General features: G+C 36.3%; 4 protein-coding genes across 4 annotated transcripts in view; 1 reads left to right on the forward strand and 3 right to left on the reverse strand.

The window, feature by feature from the left end:
- bcat2 (branched chain amino-acid transaminase 2, mitochondrial) overlaps positions 1-19409 on the forward strand; it is a 242702-nt gene that overhangs the window by 14306 nt on the left and 208987 nt on the right. The window lies entirely within an intron of this gene.
- Positions 274-3405, reverse strand: LOC118469588 (E3 SUMO-protein ligase ZBED1-like). The gene is made up of 3 exons (XM_035943200.2): positions 3309-3405; positions 2642-3230; positions 274-2360 (listed from the first exon to the last, which is right to left on the reverse strand). Exon 3 carries the CDS (start codon positions 2045-2047, stop codon positions 1013-1015), a length of 1035 nt encoding a protein of 344 aa, XP_035799093.1. The 5' UTR covers positions 2048-2360; positions 2642-3230; positions 3309-3405; the 3' UTR covers positions 274-1012.
- Positions 4204-13741, reverse strand: ifi35 (interferon-induced protein 35). Its single transcript, XM_023296215.3, has 10 exons — positions 12895-13741; positions 12555-12581; positions 12288-12365; positions 10533-10691; positions 9015-9131; positions 8619-8763; positions 5563-5672; positions 5284-5467; positions 5056-5162; positions 4204-4967 (listed from the first exon to the last, which is right to left on the reverse strand). The coding sequence occupies exons 2-10, from the start codon at positions 12567-12569 to the stop codon at positions 4758-4760; spliced, it is 1125 nt and encodes a 374-aa protein (XP_023151983.2). The 5' UTR covers positions 12570-12581; positions 12895-13741; the 3' UTR covers positions 4204-4757.
- rpl27 (ribosomal protein L27) lies at positions 14866-18712 on the reverse strand. Its single transcript, XM_055004927.1, has 5 exons — positions 18637-18712; positions 17999-18081; positions 16763-16932; positions 15185-15295; positions 14866-14955 (listed from the first exon to the last, which is right to left on the reverse strand). Exons 2-5 carry the CDS (start codon positions 18077-18079, stop codon positions 14907-14909), a joined length of 411 nt encoding a protein of 136 aa, XP_054860902.1. The 5' UTR covers positions 18080-18081; positions 18637-18712; the 3' UTR covers positions 14866-14906.

Here is a 19409-nt window from a genome sequence, read left to right on the forward strand (position 1 = left end):
TAAGGACGCCTGACGTTGATTAGCTGCGTAAATACCATTATATACAGTCTATGGTAAATACGTATGTGAACCGCATCATTGGCTGCAGCAGCCAGTCACCGTCACTCACTGACTCACACTGAAAAATAGCACAGAATGAATTGTTACGTGTTTATTTTATTTACAATTTAGGTTGGATTTTTTTTTTTTTGTGCGCAGCGCAGATTTTCTGTGTGCGGAGACCGTGTCAGCAGTGCGCAATTGCGCACACGTGCAGCTTAGAGGGAACAGTGGTCAGCAAAGATTGACCTTTTAATTTGTGAATAGATTGAACATACAGACCAGCAACAGATGCATTAGGAACAATAAAATCAACATGGTTCGTCTAATGTGAAAGTAGCCAAGGGCCTTTACAGCCAGTGTCCAATGGCTGCAGTCACAAATGGCTCCCACTAGTGGTGGGCGATACCACACTTTTAAGATTCGATACGATACCGATTACTTTTTGCATAAAATATTCGATACCAATTACCGATACCGATTACTGGTAATTTCTTATTGAATTTTTTTCTCAATCATATTATTAGTTCTCCTAAAAACAAATAACGCCAAATACTGGCCATGTAACAACTTTCATGTGCACGGTTCAAAATACAAAAGTTAAACAAATAATTAAAATAAAGAAGAATTAAATAAAACAAAACATATTTGAACTTACTCTGAATTTTGGCTGAGCAGCATTATTTTCACAAAATGATCCTGACAAAAATGTTTGTCATCAATACAATATAATAAATAACATAAATATGAATTAAATAAAATTGTTAAACAAAAAAAAAAAGTGCACACTTGTCTTTACAGCTTCAGATTGGTGTTTATGAACAGCAACATATTAACATTCTCAGGTTTGAGGCGATTGCGCTTCTGGCTAACTGTCTCTCCTGCCTTAGAAAACAGCCTCTCTGCTGGAACAGATGTAGCAACATATCCGAGGTATCTCTTTGCCACTTTGCTCAGTTGTGGAAATGCTCTCTCATTTTTTTTTCCACCAAAGCAAAGGGTCCTCATTCCTTGGGATCACTTTTTCTTCCATGTATCTGCGCATTTCAATGTATGTATCTGTGTTTGCTGTGCGATTGCTCTGAGAAGCCAAAACCCGAGTGTCACACTCCTGCCACAATCCTCCCTGGGAAGCTGAACACTCTGCTGATGTTGATGCAGTAACAGATGCAGATGTTGAGGCTTCACTGCTGGACATCTCTCTCTCACTGCAGCCCATGCCTTGCATATCACTGATGATTCTTGATTTAATTGTTTCCACATTTCCGATGTCACAGAAGGCAATGTTTTTGAACCTGATGTCCAAAAAGGTGCTTGCTGCAATAGTGTGGCTGTGTTCAATGTTTTGAAAGCGCCGCTGGCATTGTGCTGCAAGTTGTGAAGCCAGAGTGTTATCCTTCTGCCCTGCAGAACGTTGAAGAAGACAGACCAGTGTGATGACTTTGGAAATAGTTACATACTGCTCTGCTGAAACCTCCTTAGTGGCCTCTTCAAAAGGTCTTAGTGCTTCAATGGCCTGGGTAATGTGGGACCACTCTTCCCCATTCAGGCACAAGCTGTTTCTTCCAAGTAGACAAAGTGCAGTTGTGATGGCTTCTTGCTGTTCATACAGTGTCTCCAGCATGTACAGCACAGAATTCCACCGTGTATCCACTGCTTGCATTAGTCTGTGCTGTGGCAACTGTAACTGACTTTGTACCTCTTTCAGTTTGTCAGTCGCTTTGGTGCTGTGGTGGAAGAACCGAACAACAGCACCACATTTCTCCAAGATGGACTCAAGACTTGTGTCTGCCTTTACAATGAGGTTGAGTGTGTGTGCAAAACATGGAATGTGCTTCCAGTAAGTTTTCCACACAGCAGACACCATATTAGCCCCACTGTCTGTCACAACAGTATGAACTTTACTAGTAATGTCCCAGTCATCAGTGATTTTCACGAGGAGCTCAGAAATGTTGTCTGCTGTGTGCTGTACAGCTACATGGATTGTTGCAAGATTGCAGGACTGCATCTGCCAGCCTTGTCAGTAAAGTGTCCTGTCACAGTCAAATAAGATTCAGTTGTTCTTGCAGTTCACATATCACATGTTAAAGCCAGACTGCTTGCTGACTGTATGGAGTCTTTCAATGTTTCTCGTACTTGTGCATATAGTTTTGGAAGTACATCTGTCACCAGTGATTTCCTACTTGGGATCTGGTACTGGGGATCCACCATCTTCATAAAATGACAGAAACCTGGATCCTCAACAACTGAAATGGGTTGCAAGTCTTTTGCAATCATCTGAGCAAGGCTCCTGGTGATCTCCTGGGCTCTATGTGAGTCATCTGAAAAGGATTAATGACAGGGACAAACAAGAAATTGAACAGCTTGTATCCAGTGTATTGTATATTGATACAGAGCCATAATAAACCCAGTGGTTACAACAGTGGCCTTACACTGTTAGTGCTCGACCCCTAACTATTTTACTCAGACAGAAGTCTCAGCTTCAATCATTTCTTTCCATGGAATGAAAAACAAGATACTCTATTTAAATTCAAACAGCCTTTTCAACACAACATGATGTCTCTGTATTTAGGGACAGACACAGACAGACACATTACCTTACCTGGATAGACTTTGCCTTTTTTAAAACTTTCTTTCAAAGTTGTTTGCCTGATGGGTGCAGGTGCCGCGTTCTGCTCTGCGTCTTCTTGCCTTTTCTCAGCTTCGGCATGAGCCTCTGGATGCACACACTTCAGGTGTTTGAACAGATTGCTCGTGTTGCTGCTGTGTTGAACTCTCTTGTGACACACTTCACACCTGGCTGAAGTTTTATCAGCTGGCGAAAAATATGTCCATACAACGCTTCTTTTTGGTGGCCATTTCTCCGATTTTTCAAATTCACCCGTCCATGCCGTGCCGTGTTGTTGCTAACAGGGTAAACACACACAACTGGCGGCTCTTCTGGTCACGTGACTGATGGACCAGTTCAATATGCTGCGGGCTGGGGGGTGTTTCGGTACAGAACACTGGAGTAAGTCATCTAAAAATATCTAGAATTGAGACACACACTTTTATTTCGCATTTATTAATTAGTAATCGATACTTTAATGGAGTAGTCGATACCAAAATGGGTGACATACGGGTATCGATACCATGGTATCGATACTCCCATCACTAGCTCCCACCATGACTTCAAAGTCCATAGGGTTGACCTGCAATGATACAATATAGTACAATGACTGAAAATCTCCTTACAGTCCACACAACGTGATCACATTTATATCACTTACCTTCTTTAGGCCTTTGACATCTCCATGCCAGATAGCAGTCATTCTGTAGGAGTCTACCAACATTCCTCTTTTTCCAGCTGTCCTCACGTCACAGATGGCAGTTGTCAGGTACGCATTGATGATCTGTAATAAAGTTAAGTTCTGTCACAGAAAATGCCACTTTTAATTTTACATATATATATATATATATATATATATATATATATATATATATATATATATATATATATATATATATATAAAACGTTCCGTGTACTTGATATACGATAATATCTAGTAATGTACAGCATGTCAGGTGTTACTTGTTACTGAATCTTACAAAAAAACAATAGACACAAAAGTCAAATAAAAGGCAAAACACTCACCAACGTGCTCGAGCTGCAGTCCTCCAGCTAGCTAACCGCCTTCCTCATCAGCGTCACATGACCAGTGGAACATAAACTGATTGGCTGATCCATCGCTTAACGTGTGACCCGGATGTTTAATTAGACTTTTTTCTGCCTCTGGATTAAATTGAAATTTGAATATCTAAGAAACAAAAACTAGAAATTTTGATGCTAGATTTCTAAAAGATTGAAAAACAAAAATAAAAAGATTTACAGAAATTCTAAAAGGATGAGTTCAGAAAAAACGTACACAATTTAAAAATAATAATACAAATCAGTGATAGAATTTTGAAAAGGTAAATTCAAAAATACATTATTTTTATCATAAAATCTACAATAAAAATTCAAAGGCTTTTAAATGTCAAAACTGGTGATATAGACTTGCTTGTCGGGTTGTATTCTATTTCATATATTATATTATTTTATATAAAATTATATTATTTTATATTATAGTCTATGGGGGTGCTATTATACATTTCCAGCTATGTCAAGGAAACAAAAACTCTTCATTTTTTATCATTCCACATACCAATTTAATGTATTACAGGAAGCAGTTTACATTTGTATGTAACAATACTGCGAAGTTTTGTAAGACAAAAAGTGAATTAATGTTTGATATTGCATTTTTCTATTTATAGTGTATTTAGACAGAAAACACCCAGTGTAAAGCCTTCTTCATCTCCGAATACACCAAATTTAAATATTCCCAATAGATTAGTCAGCCCTGTGATAAACTAGTGACCTGTCCAGGGTGTCCCCTGCCTTCGTCCTAAGTCAGCTGGGATAGACTCCAGCTCCCCGCGACCCTAATGAGGATTAAGCGGTGTATAGATAATGGATGGATAATGGATAATAGATTATTCTTAGACTTGGTTCGAGAAAAAAACAACAAGTTTACGTGATACCCCAAAACAAGAAGTTAGACAACTTTGTGCTGGATTACAACAGCTCTGAAAACAGAACATAACACTTAAAGAGATTTTTCAGCAGCTTGGATTAGATCTTCATTTTTGGCAGCTGTCATCACCCTGAATCTGAGAAGTTGTTTTGTGTAAATCTACAGCTACTTGTTCTCCTCTGCTCCTGGGGAGATGCCTCCAAACAGGGCTGAGGCCTGCTGACCCACAGGGTTGTAGAGGAAAGCTTCGATCTCCCCGCCGCCGTTGCCGTTTTTCTGGAAGTGGATTTCCAGCAGATCCTGCAAAGTTTCCTGCTCCATGACGGCCGGTATTCCTGTCAGCAGCACAGTGCGAAGACACGCCGTCATCTTGGTCTGACAGGAAACAACACAGATGAAGATCTGACATTCAGGATCATATAAAAGTGGCAAGCTTTTTGCTTCTCCTAATGCATATGCTTACCTCTAAGTTTGTGATCTTTCCATTCAGAAAAGGAGTCACTCTCACTTTGTGCTTCGTCTGTAGCAGCTTCACTTCATGATATTCTGTTTCCGTCAAACCTTTGGCGACTGACAGGACAAAGAGTTTTAAAAAAATTAAAAACTTAACCTTCATGTTGCACAAAACATTCCTGCAGATTTTATCTTTAAGATGAGCTGTAGTCCACAGAATTCTACTAAAGATGCTCACAGTTTTGGTCCACAAACGTCAGCACCACGTTCCCAGAGTCAGGCATCATTTCACATTCGTCCACCTCCCCGCCTCCGTGTTTACGCTTAGAAAAGTGGATCTCCAGCTTGTTCAGCAGCATCTCGGTGTCCATCTTGGGCAGGCTGGAGATCAAAATGCGATGAGGACAAACGTCAGTGTCGATCTGCAGAACAGAAACACATCATGAATCACTTTAACGAAGCTTAATGAAGCTAATGCTGCACTAACGCTAGATTTGGCTCATTTGTTCTGTTTTACCTCCACCAGCTTTGGCAGCATCAGGTGAACTTGCTTGGCCTCCACAGTGATGCTACACTCTCCTCCCAGATCCACTTTATGCTCCTTCATGGTCAGAATCTTCTTTGCAACTGATAAAAAAAGAGTCAGTTAGGATTTTACAAATTAAAACACAGCAGAGATTTGTCAAGTCTGTTTGTTTAAAATGACAGAAGCTCCAGAGTTCCAGTGCATCAGCTGCTTAGTAGTAAGTTTATTATTGGTAATTAGCACCACAAACATGCAGCTAAAATGATAATGGTGGATCTAGAGATTTAGATCATCTTGGATCATCTTGGTCTTGTACAGAGGCTGGGCTAGTTTGCAGTCCTGCATTACTTCAGTTTGCGAAAATACAAGCAAAATACAGCGAGAAAAAGTAAAAATAATACAAAACCAATGTGAAGGAAGTCTAAAATAGTGAGTTTTAAAGATCACTTTAAAGAAAACATTAAGTTTGATTTTCTGATCTCCTTCTGCAGATCTGTTTAGGCTGGTAGGGAGGCAGGGACTAAGAAAAAACAAGCCTTAAAAGTGATTATTAAACTGATCAAATTCAATATGAAACAGAGCAGAATTCAATAAAATGATTATAGAAGTTCTCTCCTGTTGATTCTAATTGAGTCTCTCCAAAAAAGGGTTACAACACTCAAATCTACCATGTCTCTAAGGATCAGGGTTTATTCTTTCTAATCTTTCACCAACAATTAATAAAAATCAGCTAAACTTCTGCTATGACTGACATTTGGTCGGTTGTTCTGGTCAAACACTGCTGAAAACATCTTAAAAAAACCTTCAGATTGTCAAGAACAGAGCAGCAACTTGGTCACAATAAAACAAAGATTTAGATCTTTAAACGTCTTAGAGAACTTGCAATAGAAAATAAAAAAGAAAAGTAAGAGCATTGAGGTTTGCAATATCAAAAAACATTGAGAGATTGAGAAAAGCTGTGCAGCACAGACTAATTATCGTTTTACACTTTGATCACTGAGCAGCAAATAACTTCACTGAACCAAACACAGCTGGTTTTCTGCTGCTTCTCTTTGACCTGACACAGCTGAGTCATTGTTTCGGTGTAGTTTAAGGCATTAACGTCTGATTTGTGCAGAAACTTCCTGGATCACCTGCTGCCAGGTGCTGCTCAGATGTTTTACTACAGTTTGAATGTCCTTGAAATCCCCTCTTGTTCTAGCTGAACTCTTAGTCACACAGTGATGGACACAGATATTACAGCAGGTCGGTCTGACCTGAGAGAGGATGTTTGGCTGCACAGAAACCAGCAGACAGGATGAAATTTTAGATTCTCAGATGTTTTTTTTTCCCTCAATGTGCAGAATATTAGTGTCTGAACAGTCAGAGACATAAACACTGTCCTACTTCTGTCTCAGTTACTGGAACCCTCCACAAAAACAAAAACAAGTCTGAGACGGTTAAAATCTGTCAAAACTGATGAATTAAGATGCAAAATGTCTGTTTAGGAGAATTACTTCATCTTATGTGACGATCGGCGTACATTTGTCTGTCTGTCTGTCTGTTACCAACATTACTCAGAAACGGATTAATGGATTTGGATGAAATTTTCAGGGAAGGTCAGAAGTGACACAAGGACCAAGTAATTAGATTTTGCCAGCGATGCGGCTTATAGTCTGGATCCATGGATTTGTTAAAGATTTCTGTATCATTGCGAGATAGCGGCACAGCGTCACTGTAACTATGACAACAAGTGAACACTACATCAGCTGCCTGCTGACAATTACATGATTGCGATCCTACTACAAATCGACCGCTGCTGACTTATCAGGATTTACCCATCGGAAATCATACAAGGAATAATTGATTAAATTGTGGGGGTGTTTACTAGTCCCATCAATTCCCACCGCCCGCCACATATTCAGATCACGCGATTCGGTATCCGTACATAACGTACACATGCATAACACACGCCTGTGCTCAGCGCAAGGTCATTTTGTTTGTGGAAACATCTATATTAAATGACCACATTCTATGGTGATGTGATTTCTGATCATCAATAACTAATCAACAAATGCTGCATTTAAGAAAAAAAAAAAATGCTGCATTTCTGACATGCCATAGGGAGGAATGAGCAGCCTTGGCGGAGTACTGTGCTCTCTGAGTGCTTTTCTAGTTTACTGTATCTGACTGAGACAATAAATCTGCTCTCCGTTCTTATCATTTCATTAAAGATCACACTTTCTTACTAGTGAGAATAAATGAGATAAAACAAAACTACACAAGTCTGCAAATCACCAGAAGCTCCTTTGTGCTCCCCTAGTGGCCGAATCAGACCATGCAAGTAAAACTACACATACTGTTTATCAGCCTGTTTTCAGGATCAGTTGAAGCAACTTTTACATCTGTAACTATGCCTGCAAAATTACAATTTAGGTTCTGCTGTTGAAACACACATTTAGTGATCTACGTTAGAAGAAAGTGGTATGCCTGTTTTAATATATCCTGAACTCTTGATTTAAAAAGGTGTGGTGACTCTTTTTAAACACGAAAAACAATCCACAAAAAGATGTTCATCAATTTGTTGCAGAAAAAAACACAATAAAATCAAATTTAGGATTCACTTTCAAAGCCCTCACCTACGTATTTCTAATGTTTTCAATTCTAAATTTGCACCAAAACCTCTTTAAATCTGTTTTCTACACAGTCCTGGTTTAATATGAAAGAGGTTTTACCGAAAAATAAAGATAAAACTTTATTGATCCCAAAGGAAATTCTTGTGACAGATGCTGGTCGGAAAAACAAAATGACAAAACATGAGAATAAATGCAGAGCCGAGTAGAAAAGCAACAAGGTTACTTAAATAAATTATGTAAACTACAACAACACTAGAATTTAACTTAAGCAATGCTGGCAATCACACTGAGGAAAAAAGTAAAATCACACGATAATTAAACACAGCATGAACATCAGTCTGTATACGTTGTTCTTTTTTATTCTAACTTTTATTTTGAAATTCCTCCTGTATTATGCAGCATGTTTTGTATTTTACATGAACACAAACTCACCGCTTTCCTCCTCGAACGTCACCAGCGCCGTGCCGCCCTCCATCGGATAAACGATGTGAGGTTTCATCTCAAACTCCTCTGTATCGTCTGCATTTGCTGTCAAACCGGTGAAGACGACCTTTTTCTCCGGCACAGCGCCGAACACCTGAAACCGACAAAACTGTATTTAATGTGTACAACATGCATGTGCGTATTATGTGTGTGGGTGGGAGGGCAGTGAGGAGGAAGTGTGGTATTTATTATTTACTGCTTTATGTGTATTTTTTTATGAGATCTGTTTTACTAGTGCTTGAATTTCGTTGAATCGTATAATGACAATAAAGGAATCTGAATGTGAAGCAGGTTTAGTCACGGTGGTTCGGCTGCAGACTGCAGACGTCTGTCAGCCGGACGTACGTCTGTCTGCTGCCTCAGATGTTTGTTTTCAGCTTTCTGATCCTTCAGAGCGGCCTCGACTTTCTGCAGCTCCTTCATCAGTTCATCATTCTCCAGCTTCAGCTGATCCAGCTTCATCTAGAACACAAACAGGTGATGAAACATAAAACTCAGTGTTACATCTACTCATTTATTACAAGTTTAAGCAAAGACAATTTATTCTCTTCAGTTTTTTTCTCTGTTTATCTAAACTCCGTCTTTTTCACTCCTTTTTAACTAAAACTGCTGTGTAAATATCCCGTTTAAATGCAATGATGGCCAAAACTGGATTAAAGAAAACACTAGTAATTTTAAAAAGGTCTAATGAATGTGATGCTGCTTTTTAGAATGATTCTAAACCAACTATAAAAGAATAAATATTGCACATTTTTAAACCTAAATTCACTATATATACCAGATTCAATTGGTTCTTCTTTTATTCTTTTTCTGGAAATGAGTTGCTTGCACTGATCTTTTCTGAAATGCTTTGCTTTATCAAGTCAGTGAAATATTATCTATGTAAAATTGCTCTACTTTACATAGATTTCAGAACACAGGCTAAAACCAGGTTAAAATGTAGTTTCATCTTGTTGACTTATTACTTTTAAAGGTTTTTACAGAATTGAGTTCGGAAATCTATTTTTTTGCTCAGTAAATCAGAAAAAAAAAAGAAATCGTCACGTTTTTGTTAATAAAATATTCTATAAATCAGGATATTAATGAATATATAAAGAAACCAAGAAATAAAATTGTTAAATTTGGTGAATGTAAGAGCTCATGAAGTGGAGATTTCTGGCTCAGAATTTGAGAAAAAATGCATTTTAAAAAAAGCCTTTAAAGACTACATATATTGTATAATTCCACACATTTTAAGAAAATATTTTTGGTATTTTCATGTCTGTGAATTAAGCATTATCTCACTAAATATTCCCTAATTTGGATGACAAATAATTATGAAAGACAAATATCATTGTAATTACACCAATAAAGCAACGTAGAATGCAACAGTGCAGTAAAGTATTATTCTATATTATTATTCTATACTGCTAGGAAATAAATCATCACTATTAGAAGTCATCATTCTGCATCTGCAACATCACCTGTGACGAAAATTTAATTTTATATCTGACATTTTTAAATTGTCAATCCATTTGATGCTGGCTGAATATTAGTTTTACATTGAGTTGAATTTGATACTTCCTTTGAAAAATGCTGCATAAACTTAGTCTTACAATGTTTGTTTCCTTCTGCTGTTTTAAGTCTTGACTTAGTTCTTTGTTACTGTCTGTGTTTTAACCTGAACGTCTGTAATCTCAGTAACATTTTCCCTTTGACAGGACCACTCTGGAAAAAATGCTTTGAGCTTTACTGTGTTTTCAGAGCAGCAGTCTTAAGAGAAACTTTTAAAGCTGCAAACAGCCGACTGGATCTACATCGTTCTGCACAGTGAAGCTCAAACATCACAGCGACTGAGAAGCCGACACATTAAAACAAACTCACCTGTTCGTTAGCGAGCTGGTCGTTGTGCGATCGCTGGTCGTCCTTTGTGGCCTGGATCAGTTTGTCGGTGCGTTGCTTGAACTGCTTGGCCATATCCCGCCGGTCGTCTCTGGCAGCAGCCAGCTCTTTGTGCTCCTCCAGCAGCAGCTCATGCTTCTTCTGTTAATGCACAAGAAAAGCTGCGTTCAAAACTCCACTCGCCAATCAATATCCATCCATCAATCAATCAATCTATAAAATGCCCATCCCAGTCTGAATGTCTTATTTTTCCGGAACAGCAGCTTAAAACTCTAAAATAAAAATGCTTCTCCATTAACTACACGACCGTTCAAAAGTTTGGAGTCACTTAGAAATCTCCTTATTTTTGAAAGAAAAGTTTTTTTTTTCCAATGAAGATAACATTAAATTAATCAGAAATACAGTCTAGACATTGTTAATGTGGTAAATGACTATTCTAGCTGGAAACGGTTGATTTTTAATGGAATATCTTCATAGGGGTACAGAGGAACATTTCCAGCAACCATCACTCCTGTTTTCTAATGCTACATTGTGTTAGCTAATGGTGTTGAAAGGCTAATTGATGGTTAGAAAACCCTTGTGCAATTATGTTAGTGCATGAATTAAAGTGTGAGTTTTCATGGAAAACTTGAAATTGTCTGGGTGAACCCAAACTAGTGTATATCTATAAAGAGTTTTACCTGGATTTGCTGTTATTTTACGGGTTTTCCTGTTTTTTTTTTTTTTTTGTTTTTGTTTTTTTGTTTGTTTTTTTTGGGGGGGGGGGGGTTAAATTACAAATAATAACTAGTAAAATCACAGGAAAAGTATAAATTTACATGTGGACTGTTAAAAAAATAAAGGAATAAAATAAAAACTGACAAAAATTGTATAAAAAATACACAAAATATCCACATAAAAATCATCATTTTTATAAATGGTAATTCACTTTATTGTTGTTTGTTGCTGTTGTGTTTTTTTGGTCTGCTTGCTTGTTTGTTTTACAATAGTTAGTTTACAGTTGTTTGCTGCCATTTCAAAATATATAAATGTTAAGAACTTGGAAAAAAGTAATAATTTTTTAACTGTTTTTAACTGTGTTTTGCTAAATTACAGAAGATAACTGGTAAAATCACAAAAAATTTAAAAATGTACAAGCTGACTGTAAAATAAATAAATAAACAGGCTAGAATAACATCCACATCAACAATCTGTATTTTTTACAAACAAGTCTTCATTCTTTTACAATGTTTGATCAAAAAAATACATATAAATAAAATAAAAATATCTTATTTGAAAGAAAAACTAAATATATTAAGGATTGAAAAATGGCAACTTTTTTAAAATGTTGTTTTAAAGATTTAACAAACTACATCCACTAAAATTACATATAAAAGTATTAATTAACATGTTGACTGGAACTGGGGAAAATTTTTTTTAAATACTTGCCAAAACTGCAAATAATCAGATCAAAAATCTGTATTTGTTTTTTACAAATAATAATTTGTTGTTCTTCTTTTTTAAAGGATTTGCAGTTACAACATTGCAGCATTTTTATGCAAACATTTGACATTTGACAAACATTTATGTATTCTAAAGCTTTATATAAGTGACTTTATATGATGTATGTCTTAGATTTTGACTCTTCCATCATGTATTTTAATTTTGCCGTATTTACTGTCTGTATTATAGGATTATGTGGGTGTGTTTGTGTGTTCTAAAGCCAAATTCTCTAATAAATGTTGAGTTTCCGCTCACCTTGTAGCAGCTGATTGCAGCCTTGACTCCCTCCAGTGTGTTTTCAGACATTTGTGGATCGTCAACCAGAGAGAAATCCTAAAAAATAAGAGGAACAGGGAGAATTAACACCTCAACAGACATCTGCACTAGAATATGGTAGAAAAATAGTCAGTCTTATAGAGGAAAGCAGCATTATATCTATAGGTATTAAGAACAATTCAATAGGAATGCTTCAGCACAGGAAACAACAACATGAAGAGGCAAAATACTTGACATTGTTCTCACCTCGTCGGAAGACATAACAACAGCAACCTAAAAGAATCCACAAAATATCACACATTTAACTTGTTGTCCCTCAAAATGAGCCTAATTAAAACATTTATTAATAGAGGACAAACGCAGACTGTGTGCCAAAAAGGAAAAACGCAGCTGAACTAAACTTTGAGAGCAATTAATCTCCTGTAGGCCTGTTGTTGTCACATAAACACCTCATTAAAGTCTCGAATTAACTTGAAATAAATCATGTTCTGCTGAAATCTAAACGCCAAATGAAAACTTTAACGATGAGTCTGAATTATATAAAGCTAATTTTTAAATGTTTGGATTAAAAAAACAGTAAACTCACCCTCTCTCGACGACCTGAGCTCTGAAATCACATTTATTCTTTCAGTTTCTTTTTCTCTGCAACAGGAAACGTTATGTGCTGTTGCGTTCAGGAACGGTCGTAAATATGGGACTTTATATAACAACAAGTGCGAAACACCACAGGAAAGAAGGAAACTGACTCAGAATGTTTATGCATTTCGTTGAACTTCACGTCTGCTATGTTTCAGTTTCATCTGATCTTGTTTTTTTTAAATCGCACATATATAAACTACTTTTTTATTATTTCTGTTTACTGTTTATCTTTAATTTTTACTTGTTTTCAGTCTTTTAGAATGCTTTTTCCCCCTTTCTGTTAAGCAGGTTGTAATTTGACGTTTTTAAAAAAAACATATTTCCATGTTTTATTTATATAAAATAAAAATCAGATAGCTTGATGAAATTTGATAAATCCAACGGAAATCAAATGCAGCATCACAGCTTGTATTGCTAAAGAACATCTTAAGTGTTGCACAGCACCCAGTGTGTCTCTGGTTCTATTTCTTTTTACTATATTTAATTGAAGTATATTAAATAAATAAATCAATAGTTATCAACTCAGCTAACTTGTCATTATTATGATTTCTTCACTACATAGTAGATGGAAATATATATTCATCAGTTCTCAGTAACAGGCAGGTTTTCTGTTTTTGTTGCATTTGAATGCAGAAGCTTTTTTCCCCATTAATAAGTCAAGTTTCCAGGTCAGCTTATGTCCTACTCAGTAATAAATGACTCAAAAAATGTCAGTAATCTTCATTTACAGTTGGATGACAGCATTGTTCTTAATGTCAAATATCTTAAGGTTCTTTCTGTTGGATTGAGGCCTTAATTACAAAGTTGTATTTGACATCCTTAAACCTTATAAAATATTCCAGCAAGAACAGATTTATAAGAAGCCGTTTAAAAGTTCTGATGCAAACTACAGAATCAATAACTTGTTTCTGCCCATGAGCTTTTGTATGAATATTACCAGTAAATAAACTCATTCAACTGTGGCATAAAACACAGATGAAGAGCAACATGGAGGTTTGTGACCTCAGTGGTTTACTGTTGATAAAAAATAGGAAGGAACTTAACTTCAGAAACAGTACGTCTCCCTTAAAAGTCCTAACATAACTCAGTATATAAAAAAATACATAAAGCAGACCATTGTGCAAAATACTGGATATTTCATCTGGATTTCTGCCTTTATAGACATGAAACTGAGTGTTTAAAAAAAAATTTTTTTTTAAAATCATTTATTTTCAAGAAATATTAAGTAAAATTTAAGTGAAAAATTCTACTTTCAAGTTGCTCTTTAAATAAAAGCAAATAATTTACACTGTAAGACAAGAAATCTTGTCACATTATACACTCCATTATTGATATATTTAATATTCACTGCAAATAAGATGTTTTGGAGTTGTGGCTAATTTAAGTGGAACGAGTTTTAACTTTAGTTGCAGTTTGTGTCCAAAACCAACACATTTTGGACACAATAACTCAATCGGATATTTCAGATTGAGTTATTGTGTCCAAAATGTGTTCGTTTTTACTCCATCTTTTTACTCCATCTGTAGAGCAAAAAGTACAATAAAGTGAAAAATTCTACCCAAGTACAGTTTTTCCATATTCAAATATTCACATCAGAATCCTTCATTTAAACTTAGCAGCCATGTTTCATTTACACTAGAACATTTGAAGAACGTTTGGATGTTCTCATATGTAGACATGTGCTCTACTACGTACTTACAAATTAAACAGCTTGTTAGATCGTATATTAAGATCAACAACTATTTCACCTTTTGAAAGCATTCAGTCGATATTTCATGTGTGTTTTAAGTATTCAGCTCAACAACCTGAGATTTTTCCAGATAGGAGCCTTTAAAAGAAAGTGATAAACTAAACACAGTTAAACCCGTCATTTAAATTCAACAGAAGATATCAAAAGAGAGTCGACAGTCAAAATCCATTTTTTTTTTTTTTTACATTTATTAGTGAAACCAAATGAATTTAGAATCTGAGCTTCTGGAAGAACCACTTGTTTTTGCCAGTCTTGTACCTGAAACAGAGCAGACATGCGTTCAGTTTATTATTTCTGATAAACCTAAAACAGAGCTGATTCACATGTTGATGTAATTACAGTTTGAAGAATCAGTATTTACCATGTCAGTTCCATTTAATTGACATTTTGAGCACTCACATATTGAACATTCTCTAAACTTGATGCTCTGGTACATCTTTGGATTACATCTGTGACGTTGAAGAAAAAGTAAATCCGGGACACTCACCTCTCCTCAAACTTGACCTTGGCCTCCCGCCTGGCTTTGCGCTTGAGAGCAGGATCCCTGAAGACGTCCTTGTTGACAACAGTTTTGTCCAGAGGAATATCCACAGAGTATCTGAAGGACAAGAAGCACAGCCGTGAAAACATCTTCCACAGCTGTCTGCAGCTTCATCTGTTTAAAACTCAAAGCAACTTAAAGCAGAGCAGCTGCAATAACCCTGCTCTGATTCTCACAAGGTGCTCCAAGTTACAGAGCTGTTCATAGCTGATGTGGGTGTTCTCCTGCAGTATCCAGGTGTCGCCTTAGTTCATTTTAACAACAGAAAAACTAAAAAGTTGCAGCTGACTGAGGGTCACACACGTCCAACAAGCACTCAGACAGCACATTCAGGTGGATAGCAAAATACTGCTTTTCTTCAAGAAAGGTTTTTCCCGATAACTTCAAATCACATTCTAACAACCGACTGTTTCAAATCGTTCATTCTTTCATTTTAAAAGGAAAATCTTCAAATCTAGAGCTGACAGACCTAACAGGCTGATTTAACCTACCAGCCGTCACAAAAAACAAGCAGCTATTTTTACCAAACTGATTTCTGTCATTTCCACATAAAAATTGTGAAAAAAGTTGCATGTCAAAACAAAATCTGCTGCCATATCAGTATAAACTGAACAACTGGTGAAGAAATCACCATCATCTCTACAAAACTATCAGATGTTCCACAGACTAATCAATTTCAGTGCTTGTTACACAATTAAATCACTGTATCTCAAATCCACACTACAAAATAGCTCTTGAATACGCAGTGTTCAAACTAGAAAAGTGACAAATTCAAGGGAACGCAAAGCAGATTTTGGCTTTTAAACATCTGAGTGTTTTTTAATTTCTACATAGAGTATGTATAGTATTCTGCCAAAATACAAGGCACAATTGGAAATGTAAAGCTGCTCACAGCTAGCACAGGATAAAATACATTGATCGGTGGTTACATGTCTCCAGATATATATATATATATATATATATATATATATATATATATATATATATATATATATATATATATATATATATATATATATAAAAACTTATTTAATCTGTGGACATCTGAGGTGGTTCATATTGTGCGTCTTCCTGTCACTTATATTAATAATTGGTGTGCTGTATTGATTTTTGGAATATTTCTACCACATCTTTTCACACTGAGATTAAAATACTGATTAATTCAATAACACTGCAGTGACTAGTGGTTATCTGAGCATGTATGTGACCCACAGAAGCAACAAAAATACCAAGAATAAAGTAAATGTAGTTCCCAACATGAGCTTTAGGCTTTTCATCAATTAATTCCTCTTCACACAAACAATCTCTGGCACAATATGACAATTCAAAACTCATGGTATCCTGACATCATCTACACACAACACAGCTTTTACTTCTTGAATAGCAGACATCAGTTTTTATAGAAGAGTCTCAAGTATGCTGTGGTTATAGAACATCAGTCATCACAATCTTTTCTGCCAGTCAGTATATAATAGAGCAGATAATAAACATCACAGGAGGCAAGTTTGGATTCTCTGCACCGACCTGGTTGGCATGAGGTGGTTGTAGTTGAACACCTTGACGAAGGCCTTGATCTTGGACCTCTTGGCGATCTTCTTCTTGCCCATTGTTGTGGTCACCTTACGGGGATAGCGGTCGATGCCTGCGACCAGAGCGTGGCTGTAAGGACGGTCAGTGGTTCCATCATCAATGTTCTGCAAAGAGACAACAGAAGACTGTGATATCAGGTATACACTGGTCATCCCCCAAAAAAAGCTGGCAGGCCTGAGTGAAGCGCTAGGTGATATTCTAGTGGTACACTCAAAGTCTTTCCAGCATTTTACAAATGGTATTTTTAAAAACACTTTTGCTATTGTTCTTCAAAACAACAAGGAAAGAAATTCTACGATGGACCGGCAAAATCCATTAAAGGTTTACATCATTTTGTAATTATGGTGAGATTTTAGACAGGAACCTTTAGTTCTGCAGAAAACTCCAAAACACAAGTTTATGTGGTAAAATGGCTCAAGACATCATTCTGGGATGAATATAAAAAACAGTTTAAACCCTTGACCAGATGCCCAGCAAAATGTAAGAAGTGTGGCTAGTAAACAATGAGGCTGAGTGTATGTCAGTTTAACCACACCATGCTGCATGAGCCACACAGAGTGCATTGATGAATTAACAACATAAACAACCCCTTAAAGTTGCAATCAATCTCAATTACAACTGAGGGCAATTCAAGCTTGTTGTGTCTCTGTCCTGGCAAGTATCCAACCAAGTCCATGAGGACGTCCATGTGTTTGGCTGTCCACACTGTGCCGACTGCACATTAGCCAGGAAAACAATTGTTTATTATGAGGTGAGAATAAAGGAGGTCATTCTCAGCCGTCCACACCTTTACAATTCATCATTTAAAGAGTTGTAAATGATCGAATCAGTGCTGAACTTTGATTTGAATGTGACACACACAGAGGTACTTTTTAAAACACTTTTCTCCTGAAATCCTGTTTGATATTAATCTGAAATTATAGTGCTACCCTAATTCTTGCAGTTCTATGTACTTGACATTTAAATGAAACCGAGTTACTGATTACTGCTTTGGTGTCAAATATGAAGATGCTAAAGATGAACTTCGTCATCTTGACCGTAAACTGACTCGATGCACATCAGATTGGCATACCCAAACATATTCAGCAATCAGGCTGTCTTTCACAGAAATGTCATAGTTTGTGTAGCAACATGAGCAGCAGCCGACATCCACCAGATGCAGGTTTTTACCTTGACGATGACAGCTTTGCGTCCGGCGTAGCGTCCAGCTAGCACCATCACCACCTTCCCAGGCTTCATAAACTTCCCCATTTCTGCCACAGAGAAAATTCAGTTACACATTTTGTCAATGCAGTACATGAAAACACTAAAGATGTGACCCCGCTCGAGTCAAACATTAAAATCTGTGAACGCGTTTAAAGTTTTCGCCTCGTTGTTGCTGGCTGTGTGGTCGGCTAATTTAGCATTAGCCTAGCATTAGCATCCAGCTAGCGAGCGGCTTTTAAACTGGTTGTGGAACGTTTTTTTCAATTTTATACGCATTCAAAAGCTATTCAACGCTGATTAAGATACAATAAACCAACGCTGCACACGAAACAGCTTGAATTAATAAAACAATCCACTCTAACAGTCCGTTCAGACGGAATCTGAGCAGCTATATGAAGGAAGCTGCCATGTTGGAATGATTTCAGCGGAGAAGAAGCGTTGCAAAAATGATTCATTTTGTCTTTAATCAGAAAGAAACAGTGACAATAACACACAAATATGAACTAACGGAGTCTCTGTAGCAGACGTCCTGCGATTAAGACTCTAAAATATGTCAGATTTTCAGAGATGGAGGAAGATTGTTTAAGAAAAATTTCACTCACTGGCGCTGGTCTGCGGCTCCGCTAACAGAAAGGAAGTCCGCAGCGCTCAGGCGCACTTTGACCCGCGCAGTTGCTGACGTCACTTCCGTCAAGAAAATCACGTCGATTATTTTATTCATTATTATTATTATTGTTGTTATTATAATAGTTATTTTCATAATTTACTTTTGACTTTAAAGGAGATGAATGCATCACACGTCCTGCTAAAATATTGTTTTCGTGTTTTAGTGTGAGTCGATGAGCACATTTCTAACAACAGACCTGAAGCCCAAATGTTTTTCAGTACAGGAATAATAATAATGTTATGAATTTACCTAATAAATTTAATACAATAATACATATTACATAAATTAATGGCATTAATTTAAATATCCAGATGAAGACTTTACAATATTTTATATAATCTAAATTTACACCTATGTAATTTAAATAATAAAAATAATAGTGTACAATATTAAAATGTAATAGAAAAAATGGACTAGTTTAAAAATCCAAGTAAGGACACTACAATATCATATATTGTAGTCAAAAGTTTGAACACATCTTCTCATTTAATGCTTTTTATTTATTTGGATTATTTTCTACATTGCAAATTAATACTCAATATTAACACTTTTTTGTTTACAACAAAATTCTGTATGTATTCTTTTATAGTTTTGATGTCTTCAGTATTAATCTGTGTGTATGTGTCTATATATATATATATATATATATATATGTATATATATATATATATATATATATATATATATATATATATATATATATATATA

Source organism: Amphiprion ocellaris, chromosome 19 (assembly GCF_022539595.1).
Source record: "Amphiprion ocellaris isolate individual 3 ecotype Okinawa chromosome 19, ASM2253959v1, whole genome shotgun sequence".
Classification (NCBI taxonomy): Eukaryota; Metazoa; Chordata; class Actinopteri; family Pomacentridae; genus Amphiprion; species Amphiprion ocellaris.

Coding starts and splice junctions, on each gene's coding strand:
- ifi35 (XM_023296215.3), bottom strand. Junction 8,764..9,014: donor ATCTGAGGCAGCAGACAGAC/GTACGTCCGGCT, acceptor TGTCGGTTTCAG/GTGTTCGGCGCTGTGCCGGA. Junction 4,968..5,055: donor GAAAGATCACAAACTTAGAG/GTAAGCATATGC, acceptor GTTTCCTGTCAG/ACCAAGATGACGGCGTGTCT.
- LOC118469588 (XM_035943200.2), bottom strand. CDS start 2,047: ATGCAGTCCTGCAATCTTGCAACAATCCATGTAGCTGTACAGCACACA.
- rpl27 (XM_055004927.1), bottom strand. CDS start 18,079: ATGGGGAAGTTTATGAAGCCTGGGAAGGTGGTGATGGTGCTAGCTGGA. Junction 16,933..17,998: donor GCAAAGCTGTCATCGTCAAG/GTAAAAACCTGC, acceptor GTCTCTTTGCAG/AACATTGATGATGGAACCAC. Junction 14,956..15,184: donor AAGGTCAAGTTTGAGGAGAG/GTGAGTGTCCCG, acceptor GCTCTGTTTCAG/GTACAAGACTGGCAAAAACA.